The sequence below is a fragment of the Phyllostomus hastatus genome, unplaced genomic scaffold, assembly GCF_019186645.2.
Source record: "Phyllostomus hastatus isolate PE091 unplaced genomic scaffold, TTU_PhHast_1.1 phas_contig_948, whole genome shotgun sequence".
In the NCBI taxonomy this organism is placed as follows: Eukaryota; Metazoa; Chordata; class Mammalia; order Chiroptera; family Phyllostomidae; genus Phyllostomus; species Phyllostomus hastatus.
Window position 1 is genome coordinate 662,278 of NW_025333993.1, and position 22,198 is coordinate 684,475.

Below are 22,198 nucleotides of genomic sequence, written 5' to 3' on the forward strand. Positions count from 1 at the left end.
ATAATATTCTACTATATTTTCTTCTAAAAGTGCCGTTTTTCTGGATACATAAGGAGTATTTTGTTGTTGTTGTTATGTTGTAAAAATCCATTTTCCCAGGTGGATGACCGGCCACCCTGACATCTCGGTCACAGATCAGGCTCCCTGTTCAGGTCCACCTGCCCTGGTCTCCCCTTGCACCCGAACCACAGTGTCTCAGTTAGGACCACCCGACTGCAGGTCTTCCTGTCCACAGGACAAATCTCCCTATCATATATTTTCTTAATATATTGGCGACTCCTGGCTTTTGCTCTCTCATATGAAAATTTAAAACAGCCAGTCAAGACTTTGGTTGTAATAGTATTATTGTATTTTGTGCCTCACTTTGGGAAGAATGAACAGAATTAAGATATGTGGTGTTTCTACCCATGCTGTAGAACATGGATTGTCTCTCCATTTATTTTGGTCTTCTTTAACTTTTCATAAAGGCGTATCTTTTTAAAAGTCATCTTTTAATTACTGATTTCAACTTAACTGCTCTGTGATCTATGATTCCAATTGGTGAGAGCTGGTGAGTCTTCTTTATGGTCAGAATGCCATCATATTTTGCCAGTGTTTTCATGAAATCTTCAGCTACGTTGGGTGTAGTGTTCAGTATATGTTAATTCTATCAGTCTCACTGACTGTACTGTTAACATCTTTATTCTTGTCTACCTGACCTTTACTGAAAATGAGGTATATTAAGGTTCTACTACAATGACTGTCAAATTCTCTTCACGATTGGTCATTTTTTTCTTTATATATGTAGAAGATATGTTTTAGGTGCATATAAATTTTGAATTGTTATATCTTCTAGTGACTGAACCTTTTATCAATATGTAATGACTAGATAATGAATTTGCCTTAAAGTTTTTTTCCCCCACTGATAATATTTGTAAATTGGGTTTCTTTCGGTTAGTATTTTCCTAGAATAGCTTTTTCTATCCTTTCAATTTCTCCAGGTTGTTATTCTTTAGATGTCTCTTGAAGGAAGAAAAAAAAGCTAGATTTTTACATAAGTCTGACAGCCTTTGATTTTACTGAAAAATCTTTTACTTTGATCACAATTACCTATAGATATAGACTAATTTCTGCCATCTTTTTTTTTTGTACTTCTTATTGACCCGATTTTCTAGGGTTCTTTTCTTTTTCTTCATTTGTTTTCTTTTGTAATAATAATTTTCCACTTCCCCACTTTCCTTCCTGGGCCTTATGGAGTTTATATAATTGAAGTCTTCTCTATTGGTGGTCACTGTGTAACTGTTATTAACATGCACATTTGAAGCTATATTCAATATCTGTACCTTTTTCCTCATGATACAGTGACTATAGGATGTTTTAATTCCCCTCAACCCCTCCTAGTCCTCTGTACAGTATTTCTGGAGATTTAGTTCTGTTGCATTAATCCCACAAATTAGCACTGATATTGATTTTACAAAGTGTGTTTTCATTTACCCAAATATTTACATTTTAGTGTGGTAGAAATCATCCATATTTTCTTTATGGTTTGTGCTTGTGTTAATGAAAGAAATGGTAATTGTCTTTGCTCACACTCCTCTTTGCCTTTCTAGCCTTCCTTCTGGGATCATTTCTCTTTTCCTAAAGGGCATTCATGAGAAGCCTGTTTGTCTGGAAATGTCTATATTTAGGTCCTTGGAAGATGCTCTTGAGATATAATTTTAGTAACTAGCTTTTATTATGCCACCATCTTCTGGCTCCCACTGTTGCTGGTGAGGAGTCAACTCATTCTCTCACTGTTGCTCTTTGTAATATTCTTTTTGTCTCTGACTACTTAGAAGATTTATTTTTGGTCTTTGATGCTGTGTGGTTTTGCTTTGATTTGTCTAAGGTAGACTTCTTTTTGTTTCTCCTGTTTGGGATTTGTTGGGGTTCCTGAATGCAAGGATCGGTTCCTTTTATTAACTCTGAAAATTTCTTACTGCTTATCTCTTAGAATGTCCCTGTCTCCATTCTGTTATCTGTTCCTGAGGCCCCAAGTTAAATATGTGTTCTTCCCTGTTGTCTTTTTTATCAGTGTTTCTCAGACATTTTGTGTGCCAATAGGTCACCCAGAAGTCTCGATTCTGAGAAGGAGCAGGCTGGGAAGGATGGCCTGCCCAGAGCCCTGCTCCTGGGCGGCTTAGCAGGAGAGGGTGCTGATCTATTTGTTTAACCCTAGAGAAGGGGGACACACACAGGAAGATTTAGCTCAAACCAACCATAGTGGCAGTTATCCCAGACCTCCTGTTTTGTTGAGAGTGGCTGTAGTAGCCCCAGTCTGACAGCAGGTGGGCCATGGGTCATGGGCACCTTTCCCTAACTTGGAGCTCCTCAATCTGGAAAGAACAGAGACTGACATGTGGCCATCAGCTGATGGCCACGGAGTGCAGTGCTGGTAGTGCTGGTTACTCTTTCCCTGTTCGCTATGAAATTTGAGGAGCAGCCTCAGTGCCAGCTCCCCACAGGGCGAAGGAAGAGGTCTTCATGTGTCTACAGTGAAATGCGCAGCCCAACAGCCCCTGGAAAGATGTAACTATGCATACTTCCACTGATCTCTTTATTTCTATTATTACTCACATGTTGCTTATTTCACAATAAGTAGCTATCTATTCCACGTCTTTACAGTTTCCCCTCTGTTGACTCTCTAAGGGATACATTTCCTGGCATATACTGGTGCCCATATCACTCCCAGTTACTTAACATCCTCTGCTGAAATCAAGTGGTTTGGGGAGTGAGCCCATTCCTCCATTCTCTGGCTCCTCACTGGAAACTTCCACTTCCTTGCACGTGCAATTGGATGATGGTCCTGACGGCTACTTCACACTGCTAGTGTAAGGCTCAGGCAAGAAAGCAGAGGTGGCCAGTGCTCTGTCACCTCTAATATGTTGGTTTTGTTGTTGCTTGCATTCAGCACCCTCTTTAAATGAGGAGCTATTAAGTCTAGAGATGACATGGAAACCAAAAACTAGAAATAAAGCTCGCACATGAGGGTATGCTTGAAGCTGACTAATTTCTTTCAGGAGAAAACAATTTCTTTCTGGTGCAATCACATTACAGTGGCAGAAATACTGGATGAGAGAGAGAATGGGGCGGTCTCTGCACTGTCTGTCCAGGCTTTGCAGCTCTCCGCATCTGCTCCCACATCTGGATCTGGAGTCCAGCTGCCTGACACCAGGGGCAGGACAAACAGAAGGCAGGGGGCTGCTTCTGAGACTGGTGGGCAGCTGTCCTAGCACTTTGTGGCTAGTGGCTGAGAGTCCTCCCTCTGCCCAGCAGTCCCTGTGCCTCTCCACAATGTACAAGAGTGATAAGCTTCCAGGAGTATTTGGATAAAAGAATGCAGAAACCTAGAGGGAAACTGGTGGCAAGGTGCGCGGGAGGTGTTGACAATTCTTAAAGGTAAATCAGAAAGCCTTCTTTAGAACTAAGCACAGAAAAAAATGTGTAATTTATTTCTAGATGAAGAAATATTCAGATTAGATTCAAGAAATGTATTCTAAGTAAGACATGTCTGATTCAGGTAAGATAGTAAGATCCTAAAATATGTCTATATGTCTATGGTGTATCAGCCACTGTGGTTGAAATATTAAATTGGGCATTCAATTATATTATAAAATAAATTAGTGTTTACTGTAGTGATTATATTTGGGTTATAAGAAATGAAGCTTTTAAAATTACTATTGATACTAAGCCCAGATAAAAACTGCCTTCTTGACCATCATCACCTATGTCACCAAATAGTCATTTTATTTTTGTTTTGGATTTATAAATAATGTGATTTATAAATAACCATCCAAGTCTTCCACTCTCTGTGCCCACAAGAAAAGCAGTTATAAAGGCTCCTCCTAGCCGGGTCCCAGCAGCTGCTCCCAACCCCACTGCTGGTCCAGAGGGCAGAACATCCATCCGCACAGAAACCCATCTCACAACAAGCAGCCACCTGCACCGCATCTCTACCAAATGCGATGAGGCAGCTGTAGAATGGGAGTTGGAAGTTAGTTTAAACCAATCTGAAAAAAAAACCCAGTCAAACTACCCACTTTGAAGAGAAACTGAGAAAAGAGTAAAACAACCTATTGACATAAAATCAACCAAATCAATCACAGGCACCTATACCTACCACTGGACATTTCCGATCAGAAACACTTCTCTGTCAATTCAGAGCCTGAGGCGGGGGGCAGTGGCTGTGAGACCACTGGCCTTACGTCATCAGTGGGCTTGTGGGTCTGAGCATCAACCTTGGGGCCCTTCACTAAGGGCCAAACCACTGTTGAGTTCACCAGCTGTAAAAAGGTCAAAGAGCCACATCTTCGAACCTGCTACTGCACACACACACACATTTCTAAGGGTGAGAGACTGTCACGCCTGGGTTAAATGAAGGCTACGTTACCCTAGAAACCAGGCTTCTTGGCTCCATTCTGACCTCCCGTCCCCACCACTCTGGACATTCTATTAGAGGCTGTGGAACCTGCCCATTGCAGTGTCACTGTTCCCACCTGGTCCCACATGTGCCCCCTCACCCTGCACAGCACTCCTGCATGTGGGGTTGAGCCAGTCTTCCCCGACATGCTAACATCTGCCTCCCTCAGTCCATGGGCTGTAGGTTACGACAATACGGGACAGGCATTGCCCGTCTGGAATCAGAAAGGTTCCTGGGCTTATGGGGCAGTTCCTGCCAGCTGCTGCGGTCTCACAGCTCCGCTGCTCTGAGTTTCACGGGCAATGCCACTCACCTCCTGGGAGTACGAGACATCAACTTTTTCTTTAAAGCTGCTGATGGTTCTTTCGAGAAGGCTGAGGAGTTTCACACCTTCACCCACCCACCCACCACTGAGATCTCATTAAAATAAATTCATAGAAGGGTGAAGGGTATCCCAAGTAACAGAGAACGGGGAAGTGGGGGAATCACTGGCCGGGCCAGGTATTGGCACACGTGGAGGCTGAGGTGGCCGTGGGTGGCTTCAGCAGTGGCGTCGGGAGGGCTGGTCAGGGGACTGCAGTGAGACGGGGGCAGAACTGGGTATCAGCCCACCAACCGCCTGACGTTGGAGAGCTACGCCCCCCGCCCAGCTTCTATTTGATAAGTGGAGCCCTAACAGCACATTCTGGGCAGGAGGAAAATGGCTTCCCAGTGGGGACAGGCAGGTGAGCCCACCACTGATTTAGAATTATACTGTCCTCACCTTAGGGGGAAAACCAAGAACCATTAAAAATGGCTTGGGGGTGTGACAGTTGGGGAGAAACTTCTTTTCACCATGTCCTCTATCACTTGATTTCTGTATGTGCTGATTAATAAGGTGTGTTTTTTTTTAAAGAGAAAAATCATCAGCATTTCTTCTCTACTCAATAGAAAATTTCCTTCAGTGACAGTGAACTGATCTCTGTATTTCCAATACATGTACTTACTTAATGTATGTTACTTCTTAAACCCCCCCCTCACCCTGCTTTTGCATGGTACTAAGACGGCCCCCACTTCACCTGCCCAACTCAAAGTGCAAGGGTTTGCAGAAGAGCCGAGCACAGGCTCGCCTGCGTGGCGGCACCTCCCTGTCAGGAGCAGAGCTGGAGGATCTGAAGCTCAGCAAATGTGCAGGGCGGTGTGGAAAGGAAAGAGGGTTCTTAAAATGGACTGCAGGTTTGCTCCACCTGCCGAAAGCAGCAAAACCAATGGCCCACCTCGGCCTCTCTTTCTTGTTTCCTCCTCCCTCACCCCATTTTTCCTGGCACCAGCTAGTGCCACTGTCTTTACCTGCTGTATCTGAACCCTAGGGAGAAAGCCTCCAGCTCTCCATTGCTGCCCCACATCTTGGCCTGAGAGCTGCATGCGGTCCCCTTGGCCCCCACACCAAGGGAGTCCAAGATGCTTCTCCTGGAAGTGCCTTCGGGACGTCTTTGTCCCCCAGCAATGATGTTACTAACTCTAGAATGAAACCAAGGCCTGTCCCCTTTGGCCTTCATACCTATATGGACCCTGTTTCAACTAAGGCTTCTCAGTGGAAGAGTATAGCCTCCCCAGACGTTCAAACACCCTTTGTGACACAACTCAGACCTACTTAACAGCACGTCCCCTCACTTCTTAGGTGCTTGTGAGACACTGCTACTCCTGCCAGGGGGCAGGGGTGCGTGCTGGGGACAAGGCAGTCCCGCAGTCATCGCCCACCGGAGGCCCTGTGTGTGGAGGAAAGCCCCCACTGCAGCGACAATCAAACCAATTTGACATCAGGCCAAGTCCTCCACATGAGTAGAATTAGTGCTAAGAGGTTTAAGGTTATTCAAGGTCATATGTATACGACAGAGGTCAGGGACATTGAGAGACCGGTATTAATATTATTGTGTAATATTAATATTGTAGCAGTTCACAGCAGCATGCAGGTAGTAAATGGTAACAAGAGGAGGAGGGAAGGGAAACAAAGTGGAAACTCACATCTGGGTGCGGGATGGCGTACTGTCCCTGGATCGTGTAGGCCTAGGGAGAGAAACACTGTCAGCGAGGGAAGTGGAGGCCCTCTCCTGCAGAACAGGCTCTCTCCTGGGCGGGACTTTCATGTGAAGAGGTCCCAAGCCCTCTGGGTATAGCTGTCCCCTCCAAGAGCACATCTCCACCTGCCTCAACTGTGAAGGACCAAGGGGAGTGACCTGGAGTCAAGCCTCAGCACCACCCCTTGCTGGCTGGAGCTACAACCACACACATGAGCCAGGGAGTTGCACCCCGCTTCCTAGAGGTCTGCAAGAGGGAAATGACTCGCCCCTGAATGCTTTTGACTCCCATACCCCCAGTTTCTTAAAAGAAAATACCTAAAAGAAACCTTTAAAAAGTGACCCAAAATCAATTTTGCAAAACCCAGATTAAGTAATAAATGCAACCAAATCAGTCACAAGATTGACCAGTTCATCTTCCAGCCTCTGAGAATGGGGTGGCTATTCTGACTTGGGGGGCAGCACACTCCTGGCACAGCTCCCAGGGGGGCCAGAGTGGGTACTGAGGCCTCATTTGGTTTCAAGACGGTGACCGGGACCAGTCACAGCAAGTGTAGGACCCTGCGGCCTCTCCTACTGGTCCCTATACAAACCCCACTGACAAGAAGAGGCCCCGCCCACCCCACCCGCCTCAACAGTCCATTAGCTAAAATACTTCCAGAAATTAATGGCCAAAAAACAAACCACACAGAGTCAAGGGAGAGTAAAGACCGAAGACTTGCCATCAGGCCTTGGTGACATGGAATGCGCCCACCAGCCCCAGGCCAGCCACACTTGGGCCTGCAGGCATACGGTGGCTCAGATGTGGAGGGACATGGCTTCTAGCACCTGGCCATGTAGGGCCCCCCATGGTATGTCCTAAGCTCACAGCTGATGCCCACCCACACAGGTTCCTGTGAATCTGAGGGAAACTGCAGGCCTGTCCAGAAGTCAATTCCAGAGACCCCAAACCGAGGGTGGTTTCCAAATGGCAGGTTTTGCATCTGCTGAGTTTTCATCATGAACAGCCCAGCCTGGGAGTTAAAGACCAGCCAGCCATTGGACAGGGACCATGAGAGGAGAGGCCTGAGTATGGCACTTCACAGGAAGTAATCTTATCAGAGAGCAAGTGTCCTGGGGAAACGGCAGTGGGGTGCTGCCTATGCTTGTGTTGTGAGTCCACAGAAGCTGTGTCCACACCTCACCTTCAGGGTTTTTGGAGGTGTCACCAGGCATGCTCCAATGTGTCACCAAACACACACTGACCTGGGACACACATTGCCCCCACAGAGCCAGGCAGGGATGGGCCGGCCTTGCAGCAGTGCAGCCCTGCATGTCTGAGTGGAACTGCACGGCATCCTGGCAGGGCAGGTCTGTGCCCTGACATCTTGTTTCTGGCTCACTTTCCCTTCACTTAGGTGGCTGTGGTCTTCGGTTTTGTTTAAACTATGTGCACAGCTGACCATCCCCTCTGGGTCGAGGTAGAGGCAGACAAACAGATAAAAGGTTCTGTCAAAATGAAAACTGTATCATCTGCGGTCAGCGGGAGAAGCAGGATGCCTGCTGGACAAACTGTGCCTGCCCGCTGCCTCCGAGACCTCCAGGGGCGTGTCACCACCGCAGGCAGGCCACCTGCAGGGAGGGGTATCTGCTCACAAGTCAGTCAGAGTGAGGCTCTCTGGCCACACATCTCTGAAGTCCAGGTTTGAAGTGTGTCCAGAGGGCAGTGTGGGGTCTGATACTGGAAGGGTCCCCTTGCTGTGTTAGGTCTCATTTGCACCCTCATTTCTGAGCCTGTACTGTGGCTCCTCTGCCTGGTTAACTGCAGTGCAGTGGTGACTCTGTCTCATGTGACTTTTTCCCCCCATAGATGACCAGGACTAGTCATTGGCTGGCCCGGACTGTCCCTAAGGCATAGACACTGGGTTACGATGCTGACACCCTGGAGATTGCCTCCAGACAGGTGCTCATGATGGTGGTGACTGAGAGGTGGGCCGACTGCCCTGCCTTACAGATAGGGAGATGAGATGGATGGTGGGGTGCAGACCACAGCCCACCCCAGCCAGAGCTACCTGGGCCCCTGTTTGTGTTAATATTAATGAGCCTCCTTTTTGAATAAAGTTCCACACTTCACTGAGTGGTATGATCACGGATTTGTTCCCACCTCAGAGTCAGGACCACACAGGTAACTAACCGCTAGCTCACCACAACTGCGGGGGGGAAAGGCAACAGACTTCTGAACAAAGCCCACTGTGACACCCCCCTCCACCCTGCCCTCTGAGGCTGGTGACAAGAGAGAGCAGCCATGAGCCCTCCTCAGGTCCTGGCCTCTGAGCCTCTCTTTCCTGCCCATGGCTGTTGTGGAAGACGTATGAGCGTGAAGCCTGCTGGCAAAGGTCAGGGACGTTGGGAGACCTAGTGTGAGTCGGGCTGGGGGAAACAGAGATGCCCCAAATACGGACACCTGTGGGGTCTGCCACATCTGGCTGGGGACGCTGGGAGAACCACGGGGGAGCTGTTGCATCCCTCAAATGCTACTAAAGATGTAGAAACACGGGCCCCATCTTTCACCTGACGTGTGAGTCAATTCTGAAGATAAGATTCTCTTACGTAGAGGAGAAAAACATGGGAGAAATTTGTTATGTGCCTCTTTTCTTTCTTTTTTAATGATAAAGTAAAATGTCATGGCCGTTCTCCCCTGACCTGGATTACCTCTGGAAAGTCTCTGTCTTAACTCTCCTTTGAACAGACACACATCACTGCCGACTGGACACAGAGCTCCTCCAGGCACCACCAGCCAGGCGTTTTCAAAATCCAACCATCCGCTGTGGCTGCGCAACCCGGAGGTGGGCAGGACAAACCGAGATTCTGGGCACAACTTCCTCTCTCCTCGCTCTCTCTAGGCCCTACTAAGTTAACTGCTGGCATTGCATAAAATTTCTCTGTGACCCCTGGCCTTCCAGGCCTCTTCCTGGTAGGATAGCAAAGAGGGCAGTGGCTCCAGCCAAAACAATAGGTGTGTAAAGTGAACATTTCTGGCCTGCTGTGACCATGAAGGCTCTCCTCCAGCTGAGTATCTTTCCCTTCCCCAGAGGCATGACCCTTCCCTCCCGGGCTCTTAGGAACTCATCTGTGGGAAGGTGGGAATGTGTGTTTCAGGGAAAAATGGGCCTCTAGCTCTTATAGTCCTAGATGTTTCAACTGGTAGTCATAAAGGTCACCTGTAATAATCCTGGTCCTCTTATCTGAGCTTCTTAAAAACACTTGAGAACCAGGTTTGAGCAGGTGCAGCCCAGGCAGAACTGGTGTGAGCATGGACCCATGGTCCTCCCGTGCCAGGTCAGGGAGAAGATGTTTCTGGGGCCTAGACTCCACAGGGTGCCCGCCTCGGCCCTTTCTGTTTGCTGGACACCACCTAGCCTGGCCTTTCTCATGCAGCAGCCCACGTTCACCCCGCAGCCCACCCCGGGGCCTGGCAGTGGGCCGAGAGAGCTCTGCATCCAGCGCTTGGGGGGCAGGAGACGTGCACGTGAGAAGGGAGAAAACCTGAGTGCACTAACGGGCAGCGGCGGGGGCTGCAGTAAAAGGCTGAGGTTGGCAGTGGAGGCCGCGAGCGGGTCGGCTCTTACCTGACCACCTGCAAAAATGACAGGGGTGGAGGCGGGCTTTGGGCGGTAGGGAATGGTGGCACCTTTCGGTGGGGACTAGGAAAAGGGACAGGAGAGGGAGAGAGAACGTTAGACAGCCTCACAGCGTGACAGTGATGAGGGTGGGGAGGCCTCCTTCCCGAGCCCGCCCACCTTTCTGCCCTCATCTGCCCCAACCCCCTGGGCCAGCAGTGCCAGAGGGGTGGGGGGATGCCCCACGGTGGGAGGGTGCCTGCCTGAAACCATGACCTCACCACCTCAGTTTCCTCCAAGGGGTCACTTCTCTCCTCTTAACCTCTGCCCTAATTGCCCCACCTGGTGCCATCACCCCAGCAAGATGGTGGGGAGAGTGGGTTTGAGAATGGGGAATAAAGGAAAGATGTGACCCTGTCCTTGCCCGTAGGACCCCGCATGCTGCGCAAATGGCCAGATGGCTGCCTCAGGCCTGGGCACTGTTGCTCCACACGTGTGTTAGCTTGGGGCTGTCCTGAGAGAGAAACTCTCCCTTTCTCTTGGAGCCTCTGGAAGAAGCTGGGCTGTGTGCAGCTCCACCACGGGTACTTCGGGCCCTGTGTCCCAAGGCTTCGCTTGGCCTGTGGTGATGTCCAGCTGACGTAATCACAGCAAAGTTAGAAACATCCAGTTTCACTATTTAGAAAAGGAGCCTTTTTTAAAATAAAAAGCTTAGAGTCCGAATTAAATATTCTACAGTCACGATGAGCTCAGCTATAATTTCCCTTGATTATTTTGTGTCCAAAAGAATAGGATTCTCATCTTCTGGTGAACGATATTCTCCAGTATCCGAAGTCTGCCAGATTCTGATAAAGTCAACCAGCTCCGGGGTCAGAGGCAATCAGGCCCTCCTTGTTCCTCTGGTGGGCAGTCTTCCCCTGTTGCAGAGGCCACAGTCCAGGCCGGTAATCAAGTCAGGAGCCAGAGGCAGATGGCGGGGGCCAGGGAAGCCCGTCCTATTGGGAGTTCTGGAAGTCCAGCTCACAACCTGGCCAGGTGGGTATGACATCAGAGTGCCCCCACCCAAGACACACAGTCATGTGGGGACAGCAGAGTAGATAGCAGCTTCAACTCTGCAGCCCAGGCCACATCATGAAACCTTGAACAGATTGTGCAACCTTGGCTATGCTGGGTGACCTTGACTGTGCTGTTTGACTTTGGCCATGTTGTGTGACCCTGGTCATGCTATGAGACCTCACCATAAAGTGGAAGGGGTACCAAAAGGGCGTGTGAGCTGACTCTGGCTGGTGTCTGGGGTTCAGTGTTTCTGCAGTTATGACTGAATGCCTCTAGAAATGTTTCTGTGCTAACTAGGGCTCACTATGGTCTCAGACTGGACTCAGGGCTCACTGTGGAAGAACCATGACTAAACCAAGAGTGAACAAGTGACTGATTTCACGCTTCAAGGAGAGGGCTCAGCCTGGCTGCTGCCCCTGTCCCTGAGCCGGCCATTGTGCCGCTTGTACCATGAGACTCAGCCCATCACCCCCACTCCATAGTGCCCTCTGACCCCATCAATGGCAGCATCAGCAATCCCAGCACTGTGAGTTCTGGCAGGCCATCTTGCCGAGGCTGACTTGGGATTCCTGATTCCCAGCTTCCTCTGATGCAGGAGAGGCCCTCTGAGTACAGCCTCCTGTCCGGCTTCCCCCTGGAGCAGGTGCTGCTGTGCATGGCTTTCTACCCAGGGCCCCACCCAACTTGCCCACACTAAGGGGCAACCCTCTAGGTGGTCATTTCAAAGGTGTGAGGCCCACCCCACAGCCACGCCTGAAAGTCCTTTAGTCTTCTGCTTTATTTGTCTAGTTACTCTTCACTTAAAAGTGGACCCAACTGTTTCCAGGTGTGATGAATCTTCCTCCCCAGGTAGGATAGCTGCTCCTGACCTTCAAGAGCTTTGTGACACCACCAAGAAGAAGGCATCACCTCAGTCCAATGCTTTTCATTCATTTTAGCTGTGTGTACTTCACCATTCACCAACCACATGAGCCTCCAGCCATCAGGAAGGACACAGGGCAGTTCCAGTCATGGCCTGGGGGGCACCAGTGCCCCGCAGTCAAGGAGGGTTGAGCCTGCTTCTGGGAGCTGACTGACCATGAATGTGGCACAGGCAATACCATCTGGAAGGAGTTCTGAGGAGACCTCAGGTTCTGTTCTGACACTTGATTGGGGACATGGGCAGCTATGTCAATACTGGAACTGTTATACCTCTTTGCCACCCTGAGGTGCCAAATGCTGCTTAACAGATGGGCATCTGCCAGGACTCAAGAGTCCTAGGCCTATTGCTACTGCTTATGTGGCCCCACTAGGGGCCTAGCAGCTAGGGACTGAAGGGAACATGGGTCAGCACCAATTGTCACCACAACCAGTGGTTGGGGAAACGTCAGAACAACATTTAGGAAAATATTTTTTACTTCACAAAATACACTTCAGGAAAATGAGAACTATACAATTTTTTAAAAAGAGCTGGACACGGGTTTTAATACCAAGCCAAGTACAAAAGAGTGATAAGCCCACAGCTGCCCAGTGAGGCATCGGTTCCCCTGGGAGACGGCTGTGGCAGTCACTCAAGCAGATCCTCAAGCCCAGGCTGCCTGGCCACCAGCACAGTTGCTGGGGCCTTTAATTTGAGCCAGGATGACTTCATTTCAGCCTGAAGAAAGACAGGTAACTACTGATTGCTTCAATGATTGTTGTAGCATTTTGGGTATTGGTTGAAATTTAAATATCAGGGGTTTTTTTTCCCAAAAATTTCAAGAGAGGTTTTGTCTTGCTCAGCTGTACCTTCTTTGCTTCTCCTTTGACTTTTAATCCTTTTATTTACTTTTCTGTCTTTACAATTTGGGCATTTTTGTGTGCTTTTCCTAAGTCCTGTCCTTTGTACCTTGACGGAGCTCAGACACCTTTGGCAGGTCCAGAGCAAGGAGTCTTGCCCACAGGAAGTACCCTTCCACCTCTAGTCCCCACCTCCAGCACAGCCCATCTCCCATGCAGACGTCCCTCCAGTGCAGACCCCTGTGCAGTGCAGACCCCTTTCCGGTGCAGACTCGTCTTCAGAACAGACCTGTCTTCACTGCAGATCTCTTCTACCATTTTGGGGGCTGAACCCTTTAGGAGAGACCCTTCACATCACAAGTAATAACTTTCCACCTCAGTTCCAGGAAAAAAGGGAGGAGCACATGCCTCCCCACGTCTTCTCCACTGACAGCCCATTGAAGATGACGGACCACCCCCTATAGGTGGCAGGCACCAGTGCTGTCCCTTCACAGTGGCTGGCATGGCTTCCACTTGGGTCACTTTGGACCTGGATCAGTGACCTGGGTCATATTTCTGATACGTGGCCCCTACACAGCGCTGACCTTGTGAAACCTCAGGGCCCCAAAGCACCAAAGCCTTTGTTGTCACCAACACTAAGAAGCCACAGCCAGCATGGAGGGCAGGCTGACCACAAGCACAGACGCAGAGACTATACCTCCAGCATGACCACACAGATCTGCTTGACACACTGGATGATAGCGTCGGGAGTTCCTGAGATGGTCACTGCCCGCTCTGTGGAGTTGGGCAGCATGTCCCCAGCCACCTGGACCTGGGCACCTGTGGACTGGAGAAACCAGACGTTGGAAGGGGCAGAGCCGAGAGAACAGGGGGCAGTGAATGCTGAAGCAGCACTTCCCGGATTCTCTCGAGGGTTTACCTAGGGCACAGTGTACCAGAAAGCCACTCTGACATTAACCCCATGTTGTTCACTCCATGGGCAGCCAGGCCTTCCGCATGTTCCCTTGGGGAGCCCCTGTGGGCAGATCTTGTCTGTCTCAGCCCACCGCTGACCAGCACAGAGCTGGTTCAGGATAAGCATTGCTGCCTAGGAGGCGTTTTAATTGGTGGACAGGCATTCGCAGGAGACAAAGACAGAAAGGGAGTCACTTTTTTCAAATATGTGGAATTCTGTCTCCTCTGTGGAGTTTTAGGTCACAGAGAAAGATGCATTCAAGATGAGCCTAACCTTTGTGACCTATTCCCTTGAAGGAATAAAGATGGGGTGGCCACCCTCATTCCGGAAGCGAAGGATCAGGCTTTCCGTGAAATGAATGAACATAAGATTATAGAGTCCGAGGTTCCTACTAACTCCATTCCAGCTGGGATGGCTCCTCTTCTTTCAAGAAACTGAGGGCAGAGACCACAGACCCATGTGTCTGAAGTTCCTACCAACTCCATCCCAGCTGGGATGGCTCCTCTTCTTCCAGGAAACAGGGCAGAGACCACAGATCCATGTGTAGGGCCTCTGTGCCTCAGAGCCATAAGACAGGGGCAGGGTACTCAGTCCACCCTGTCCCAAGATGCCCCTTCCTGTCCCCAGTCCAGACACATGCAGTGCCTGGCACCTGCGCACATGCCCCCTTACCCACCCAGTGGCTCAGCACCCACCAGGATGGGAAAGGTCCTGTTACCTCCCTGATCTCCTTGATCTTGGAGCCACCTTTGCCAATCAGGGAACCACACTGGCTGGCTGGGACCACCAATCTCAGCGTCACTGGGGGCTTGCTGGTGGCAGGGCTGTTGCTCATGGAGTTGATGATGTCCTGGGGATGGAGGAAAGTGTGTGTGTTGGCTGACAGCCTGTGTGTGGATACCAGGAATGCAGATGTGAGGCTCTGCTTCGAGCCCTTGATGAGCCAGGGGGCAGGGAACACAGGCCAAAGAGACTAGCAGCAAGGGCCCTTCCCTGAGAAGCTCTGATCCATGGGGAAGAGGACCCAGCGTGAAGATGTGTGCACTCCCAAATGACCGAGCACACAACCAGGAAAATAGCCGAGTGTGCAGAGAGAGGGCACAGCAGCCCGGTTAGGCTGGTTACAGCAGCTTGAAGACCAAGTCAGGCTCAGAAGGACAAGGAGAGAGTGGTGGGATGGACAGAAGGGGACCCAACAAAGACATGTGCCAGGGCAGCCATGGTGCTGCTATGGACAGGACAGGATGCAGACTGGAGGGTACCTGGATTTAGAGCCTGACATTTATCCTTAGGGCCTGGCAGAGCATGGGGGTTTTGGACAGAGAGGGTGACATTTTTGACAAAAAAAAATGTATTCGCCAGCTTGATCATCCTCTGAATAAAAACATTCAATGTATCTCCAAATAATTTAAAAAATTTTTGAAACCCATAAAAACTTGAAGATGTGACTCACTGACGTAAGTACACAGGCATTCATATGACCTCACAGGGGATTCACTCCTCCACCTGCATCCCTTTACCCGTTCACACCTAGGCCAAACTACTCTACCCAGGGTCAGGCCAGCTGCTGTAGAGAGGGCTGAGGCCCACACATGCTGGTCAGGGTCCGAGGACATATCAGTGAGATGGGCAAACACACCTGCTGACCAGACAAGGGAGACACTGGTCCACTACCAGGTGGATCAGAGCAGGGAGAGTCCTGGGAGGCGGAGGAGGGGACAGGAGCTGAGAGAGGTTGTCCTGAGCGGGCTGGGCCATGACCTTGTCCAGATGTAGGGGAAGAGGTGCCTGCGAACCAGCTGGGACCAGCCCTGTCCAGCATTTGTCTCAAGTGGGTGAATCTTACCTCCTCAAACTTGTAGGCGATCATGGCAAAGGCCTTGAAGATGGCATCAGTCGGGCCTGTGATGGTCACGATTCTTTCTGGGCAGTTTCCCTCCGAGATGTTGATCCGGGCACCACTCTAGAAGGGAGTTGAGTAAACTCCAGAAACTGGACTAAAGCTGACCCTGCAGGGCCAGTAATGGGGTGGCTTCTCCCCTAACAACAACTGATACAAACATATTCAACTGAACTCTGGCAGGCTAAGCTTGGCACTAATCAGTAAAGGTCTCTTCAGTACTGCCTTCTACAGTGAGATTTTAATTAGAGAAAGGACCTGAGTGACCGGTAAGGATGCACTGTGCCCATGGCAGCCCCTGCAGGAACCGCTGGCATCTGCATGTGGAGGAGGGGCCTCTGTGCTGCTGGGTGTCTCTCCTCCAGTGCAGTGACTGCAGCGGCCCTTCTGCCCATCGAAGACAGTACACAGCTGATGCACACAAACTCACCTCTTCACGCATCTTTTTCACAGTTTCTCCTTTCTGTAATAAAGATTTAGACAACAGGAAGAAGGGTCACTCAGGGGTCTGCTACAGGCAAACAGAGGGTTTGGTGCAGCAGTGTGAGGTGGTGGGAGCCCCCTGAAGCCCAGTGTGCCTGGGTGAGTGGGCAGCAGCTCCTCAGGAGATAGGGTTTCCTACTACCAGGTGCTGCCCAGAGCCTGACACACTCCACGACTCACTGAGCCCTCAGCACACCTGACATCTGAGCCCATGGAGGAGGAAACCCAGGTGCTTACCCAGGGGCATGTAGCCATGAAGGCAGAAGGGCTGGGACCTGGGGACCTGACCGGGTACCATACTTGGCCAGGGCACCTGCTCCATGGAGACAGGAATACACCCAGGTCATAGCTGTCCGCATCTTCATCACAGGCAAACCAGGACCAGGGCCACAAGGGGAAGGAGAGAGAGGGACCACCTGAGGCATATGTAGAAAGAGCTGAATTTGAGCACTGGAGGTACCCCCACTGCACAGGGACCACCCACGGAATGTTTCTTCTATTCTGGAATGGAAATACAGAGACTCACTACCATTCACAGAGGTAGGTGCCCCCTCTGAAGAATGGAAGTAAAGGAATTCTTACTGGGCTGCCATGCCCAGGAGGACAGTCTGGCTACCAGGGCAACGGGAGGTGGGCAGGGCTGCTGAGTGACCAGCTGGGAGTCAGTGAACAGGATGCTCTCAGTCCAGCCCCACAGTGGTTCATCTTGAGAGTAGGAGACTTGGAATTCCTCTGGGATCCTCACTGCACAGAGACGCTCCTGCCCTGCAGGCACCTCTCCCCCAACCAAAGCACAGAGACACCAGCAGAGGCAGAGAGTTTGCTCAATAATTACCTTCCCGATGATGCTTCCAACTTCCTGTAAGAAAGATCACAGAAAGCTGACGTCATAGAGCAGAAGGAGAAAGCAACTATGGCTTTGACAGACACTGCGAACCCGTCTGTTCTGAATGAGGAAGGGACATTTAGTCATAAGAGGGCTTGCAGGCCCTATGTCTGGAGGGTCCCTCTGTGCCCATCTGACCACCACTGACCCTGGTCCTGCTCTGACAAACAGACAACTGAGCAGAGGGGAATGGCCAGCTGCTTTCCAGCTAGAAGAGTCGAGAGACACACCTATGCACTTAAGGCTGAAAGGAAACCCTGCAAGAAATAGGTGAACAACAGAATCTTCCTCGATTCTGTGATATACAGAAAAGTTAGCGCTGCCTTTGCTGCTTTACTTTTTTAAAAAATGCAGAATATTCAAAGACACCCTTGAACTAGTTCTAAAGCCTGGAGTCCATGACAGTTTGGACATGTGGTCCCAGCCAGGTCTGCTCATCACAGCACCTCTCTGCCCTGGAGAGATCCATATAGTGCCACTGTGAGGCAGGACCAGCCTGTTTCTAGCCACTGAGAATGACATCTTTCAAAGTAAAACTCATTGGTATCACAAAACAAAGACCTCGACAATTACGTTTCCACGGGTGTTCAATCTGCAGCCCATGGGCCACATGCAGCCCAGAATGGCTATCAATGTGGCCTGACACAAAATTATAAATTTACTTAAAACATGAGATTTTTCTGTGATTACATGTCACAATATACTTAATGGGTGGCCTAAGACAACACTTCTTCCAGTGTGACTCAGAGATGCCAAAAGGTTGGACACCCCTGCCTAGGCCATGGGGAAGGATGTATGTGCACTGGGGACTGGGACAGCAAAGGACAACTAGGCATGAGATAGTGACCCCTTTGGCGGCCAGTCAGGGACTTCACCTCCCATGGACAGGGTTTTGTGGCAGCTGCAGCTGGAGGTAGGGGCCATAAAACTGACCCCACTGACTGCCTGCTATGGTGCCCACCCAGCTTCCACAGCCTTGACCAAATGCCACCCCCAGCTGAGGGAAGGAAAGGCTGGTGGCCATCTCTCTATCAAAGAAAGGGATGCTCTGGGTGTTAGCACTCCCCTTTCTGGAAATATAGGATGAGCAGAGCCACAGGCACACGAGCAGAGCCCTTGCCAGCCCTGACAGAGGCCACACACATCCTGAGAATTCTGCTTCTTATAGCACAAATGTGGGACAGAGGAGAAGCTAGGATGGACCCTGTGTCATTGGATTAGAATTAGGGGTATAAACTGCTGGGGCCCAATCTAGAAAGATCAATATGTAAATAAATATGCAAATGTATATATGCATGTTTGTATTATAATACAGCATTCACACATGCACATGCACGCACATTATGTACACAGGCACACATGTACGTTTCCCATCTCTATCTGGGACCCATAATAGACCAAAGTCAATGACCACCCCACGTGCCCCAATATGGGCCTCAAATACCATCCTCCCCTCAAAGAAATCAGGCTCTTTTGAAGGAATGGCTGGTACCACAACTGCAGTAGGGAAAGCACAAGATCAGTCACGAGCAGCATTTTGGGCCAGAAGCCAGGCAATACTATAAAAATTATGGGCCATGTCAAAGGGACATAAGAGCCAGCCAGGAGGGACCCCCACTGGCCAAGTTAGGGACAATATGAGCATCAAAATAAATAATGACAGAATGGAGAGTAACTGGATAAAATAGCAAACCCTGAGTCGGTCCATGCAGACATGAATGAGTGAGTGGATGAATGAATATACTGAAAGCCTGCTGACAGATGGGGTATTTACATAGTGTGTGTGTACCCCCAACAGTGACTACCTGAGAACAGTGGGAGAAAAGCAGTTCTAGGTGGAGACACTTGGCAGATATTTCCCAGACTGGGTGATCAGTAATGGCACACCCTGAAATCTAGACCACTTGATAGGAAAGCTTCTGTGATTTTCCTGCCAACAGTGAGGAAACATCAGAGAAAGCCAATGTGAAAGATTCTACAAAAAAACTGGACAGAAATGTTCAAAGGTAAAAGGACAAGGAAGACCAGGGCAAGTCCTCCAGGTTGAAAGAGGCTGGACACATGACAAGGACATGAAGTGTGAAGCCACCTCGGAGAGCCCTGTTGGGAAGGGCAGTGCAGGGAAGATGGGGACCATCCATGGAGTCTGTGGTCAGGTGGCCAAAACAGATCAGCATCACTGTCCTGACTTGACAGGTACAGAGGTAATGGAGGAGAACGCCCAAGCATGTAGAAAATACACGCTAATGTACTCAGCGACAGGACATCAGATCTGCAACTTACTAGTTTCAAATGGCACTAAGAGAAGTATACTTTAGGCTGGACTGCTCCTGCTCTGTACGTCTGAGATTACTTAAAATTTTAGAATGCATAATACAAAACAGAGTCCCCAACAGCAGGCAGGACCTCCCTTCCTCCCAGCTTGTCTGATGTCTTCTTAGGAGAGTGACACAGGCAGGGCTTGTGCTTCTGTACCTTTCCATGCATTAGCAGGCGGATTGTCAGGGTCACATTCAGGCCACCTTCTGAGACCTTGGACTCCATCTTTCTCCCAAAATGTGGCTGGGGGTGGTAGGTTAAGGTGCCAAGGGTGCCGTGAGGAAGGATAGATGGGGCCCAGATGGTGTCACCTGGAAAGAGAAGGCACAGATGCTGCTGAGAACACCAATGGCCAATGCACTGGGGGAATGTCCTGGCCTCTGGAGGAGTAAGGAGGCTGCTGACAAGAGGCAGATGCTCAGGAAAAGGCTTCCCCAGCATTCGTGGAATGACCTGCTAGGGCATGGGGTACAGAGCAGTGGGGGAGGGGGGCAGGCCTCAGGAAAGCCCTTCAGGGACGGATCCAGCCCCACTGCTCAGTAACTAGAGGACGATCGCAGGTCACCAAGCCCTCTGGCCTCAGTTTTCACCTCTGTAACAAAGAAACAGCTCTCTTAGCTTCCAGAGAGGGGCAGGGTCATCTGGTAAGCCCTGGGGCCCTCATGTGCACCCAGTGAGTGCCTATGGTGCTGTGAGTTTAATGCTGCCCATTCCTCTCACATTGGTGCCAGGATCCCCACCCTCCTGCTGTGATTCCCTTTACCCTTAAAAAGTCAGGAAATTCCAGGTATCGCTGTGCTCTTGACATATAGAGTAACCTTGGTAATCCTCACTTCAGAAGTGGATTTAGTCTCTATCAACTAAACTGCCCCAGAGCTGAGCATCCCCCTTTATAAATTTCCAGAAAATGCTTTGCACCTCCATTTCATTGGTCTGTTTGCAGTTTACTTTCTGCAGACAGCTGGCTCAGAGCTTAGTGAAGGCAATGTGAAGGCTCTACTTTGTGAGTTACAGGCGAGGAGTGATTATGGGCAGTGAGCTTCCAGGACTGGAGGGAGGAGTGCAAGGTGCCCCCAGGCTGTGTGCTGGAGCTCAGGTACTCTGGACTTGGCCTGAATGGATGAAGCATGGAGGACAATGTCCAAGCAGTGACCTGAGCCCCCCCACCCAGGTCTGCATGGAGTCCCGACTGCAGCCCCATTCTTGGGGAAGATCCAGGTCCTCTTCTGGGCTGGATTCTGAGGACAGGTCACCCCCCACCCTGGTGTATGGAGTGGCCACATGAAACCAAGACGGGCAAGGTCAGTTGAGGGCCAGAGTGGACAGTGTGGAGGGGACTCTCAGATCAGACAAGGAGAGGTCTAGGAGAATCAGGCATGCACAGCCCAGATACTGGGGGATGGTTAGGGTACACATGACCCTGACTCTAGGGCTGGGAGTTGCTACCTCACTCTGAGGGCAGGGGTATATGTGGGTGGTGTTTGTGTAGCCTTTCTTGGAGTTGGAACAGGCAGTCTGGGCTCCTGTCTGTGCAGTGCACAAAAGGGGTGGGCACTGGAGAGCCACCTGCCTGGGTGTAAAACAACATGGCAGGATGTGGGGAGGTGAGGAGTATGTATAGGGATATTACATGATGAACAGGTTAGGGGACACATGGGTGCAGAGACATCACAGGGGACCCACAGAAAGGAGGAGAAATGAGGACACAGGTGGCCCCAATGGGAGCAGGGAATCCACTGGTTTTGGAGAGAATGGGTGGGTAGGTAGGCAGGAGAGCAGGGGATGGGGGCCATAGGGATCTGACAGCAGAGTGTCTTTATTGGTCAGAAAGGGAGGAAGGGCTAGCTAGGGGAAGATTCTGAATGACCCCTGGTGTGGGTCCAGGCCTAGGAGAGGCCCTCACCAACCACGCATGGCAGCATGGCAGGCCTCCAGGAGCCACAGCCTGTCCGAGAGCATAGGTGAGTGTGCCAGGACAATGACGGATGAGGCTTTGGAAGCCCTAGAGGAACCAAGGGCTGGGACTGGAGGAGCTCCTCACATACTACCCCACATTTAGTCCCTTCAATAATGACAATGTCACATTGCCTGTGCTGCTGCCTAAATCCTTCAGGAACAAAAGTCCTGTGAAACCTGCATGCGTCCTCATGCACCTGCTGGGCTGTCTGGACGTTGGCCCTATGATGTAACTTGTAAAGATGAGAGGGTCTGTCCACATACCAGAGAGATTACAGGTTAAAAAGGCAAGCTTTTCCTTTAACCTTATAGGGCTTTTTTCGGGGGGGGGGGCAAAAAGTTGTTTTTTCCTCATCAAAATATTTCTGCTAAAAATATGCTAAAAGGAAAAAAAAATAAAGCACAGAATCAAAGCACATCCCATCACTTTTGTGATGAGTAACAGATACCTGCAAAGAGCAGTCACGGGTGGTTGACAGGCATGGGCAAAATTGACAGCTACTAATGCATTTCTGCAATAATAAGCACTTACATTTAAAAATGTACTTACAGGCAGCTTCAACACACTCCAATTATTAGTTCTAATTATTCACAATTAGAACATTTAAATAGCAAGGATTTTAACATGAAGGTATAACACACAGCACGAGAATTTAAAAAATCATCCTCCCATATGAATGTCCTCTATCCTCAGTGTCCAGCACAGCAGCCACTAGCTACATGGGGCTATTTATATTTAATGCAAAAAGTTCACCAGCCACATTGAAGTGTTGAGTAAACAGCTTCATGTG

General features: G+C 50.0%; 1 protein-coding gene across 22 annotated transcripts in view; it reads right to left on the reverse strand.

Annotated features, from left to right (window-relative positions):
- PCBP3 (poly(rC) binding protein 3) overlaps positions 1-22,198 on the reverse strand; it is a 219,144-nt gene that overhangs the window by 14,322 nt on the left and 182,624 nt on the right. For 18 of the 22 annotated variants that reach the window (XM_045852727.1, XM_045852726.1, XM_045852712.1 and 15 more), the window contains 8 exons: positions 19,608-19,762; positions 17,082-17,105; positions 16,194-16,226; positions 15,710-15,826; positions 14,582-14,713; positions 13,606-13,734; positions 10,035-10,178; positions 6,443-6,484 (listed from right to left, as the gene is read on the reverse strand). In XM_045852727.1, coding sequence (XP_045708683.1) covers positions 6,443-6,484; positions 10,035-10,178; positions 13,606-13,734; positions 14,582-14,713; positions 15,710-15,826; positions 16,194-16,226; positions 17,082-17,105; positions 19,608-19,676 — 690 coding nt within the window. In that variant the 5' untranslated portion in view covers positions 19,677-19,762. The remainder of the gene's footprint in view (positions 1-6,442; positions 6,485-10,034; positions 10,179-13,605; positions 13,735-14,581; positions 14,714-15,709; positions 15,827-16,193; positions 16,227-17,081; positions 17,106-19,607; positions 19,763-22,198) is intronic. The other 4 variants (XM_045852725.1, XM_045852723.1, XM_045852724.1 and 1 more) reach the window with 1 other exon arrangement.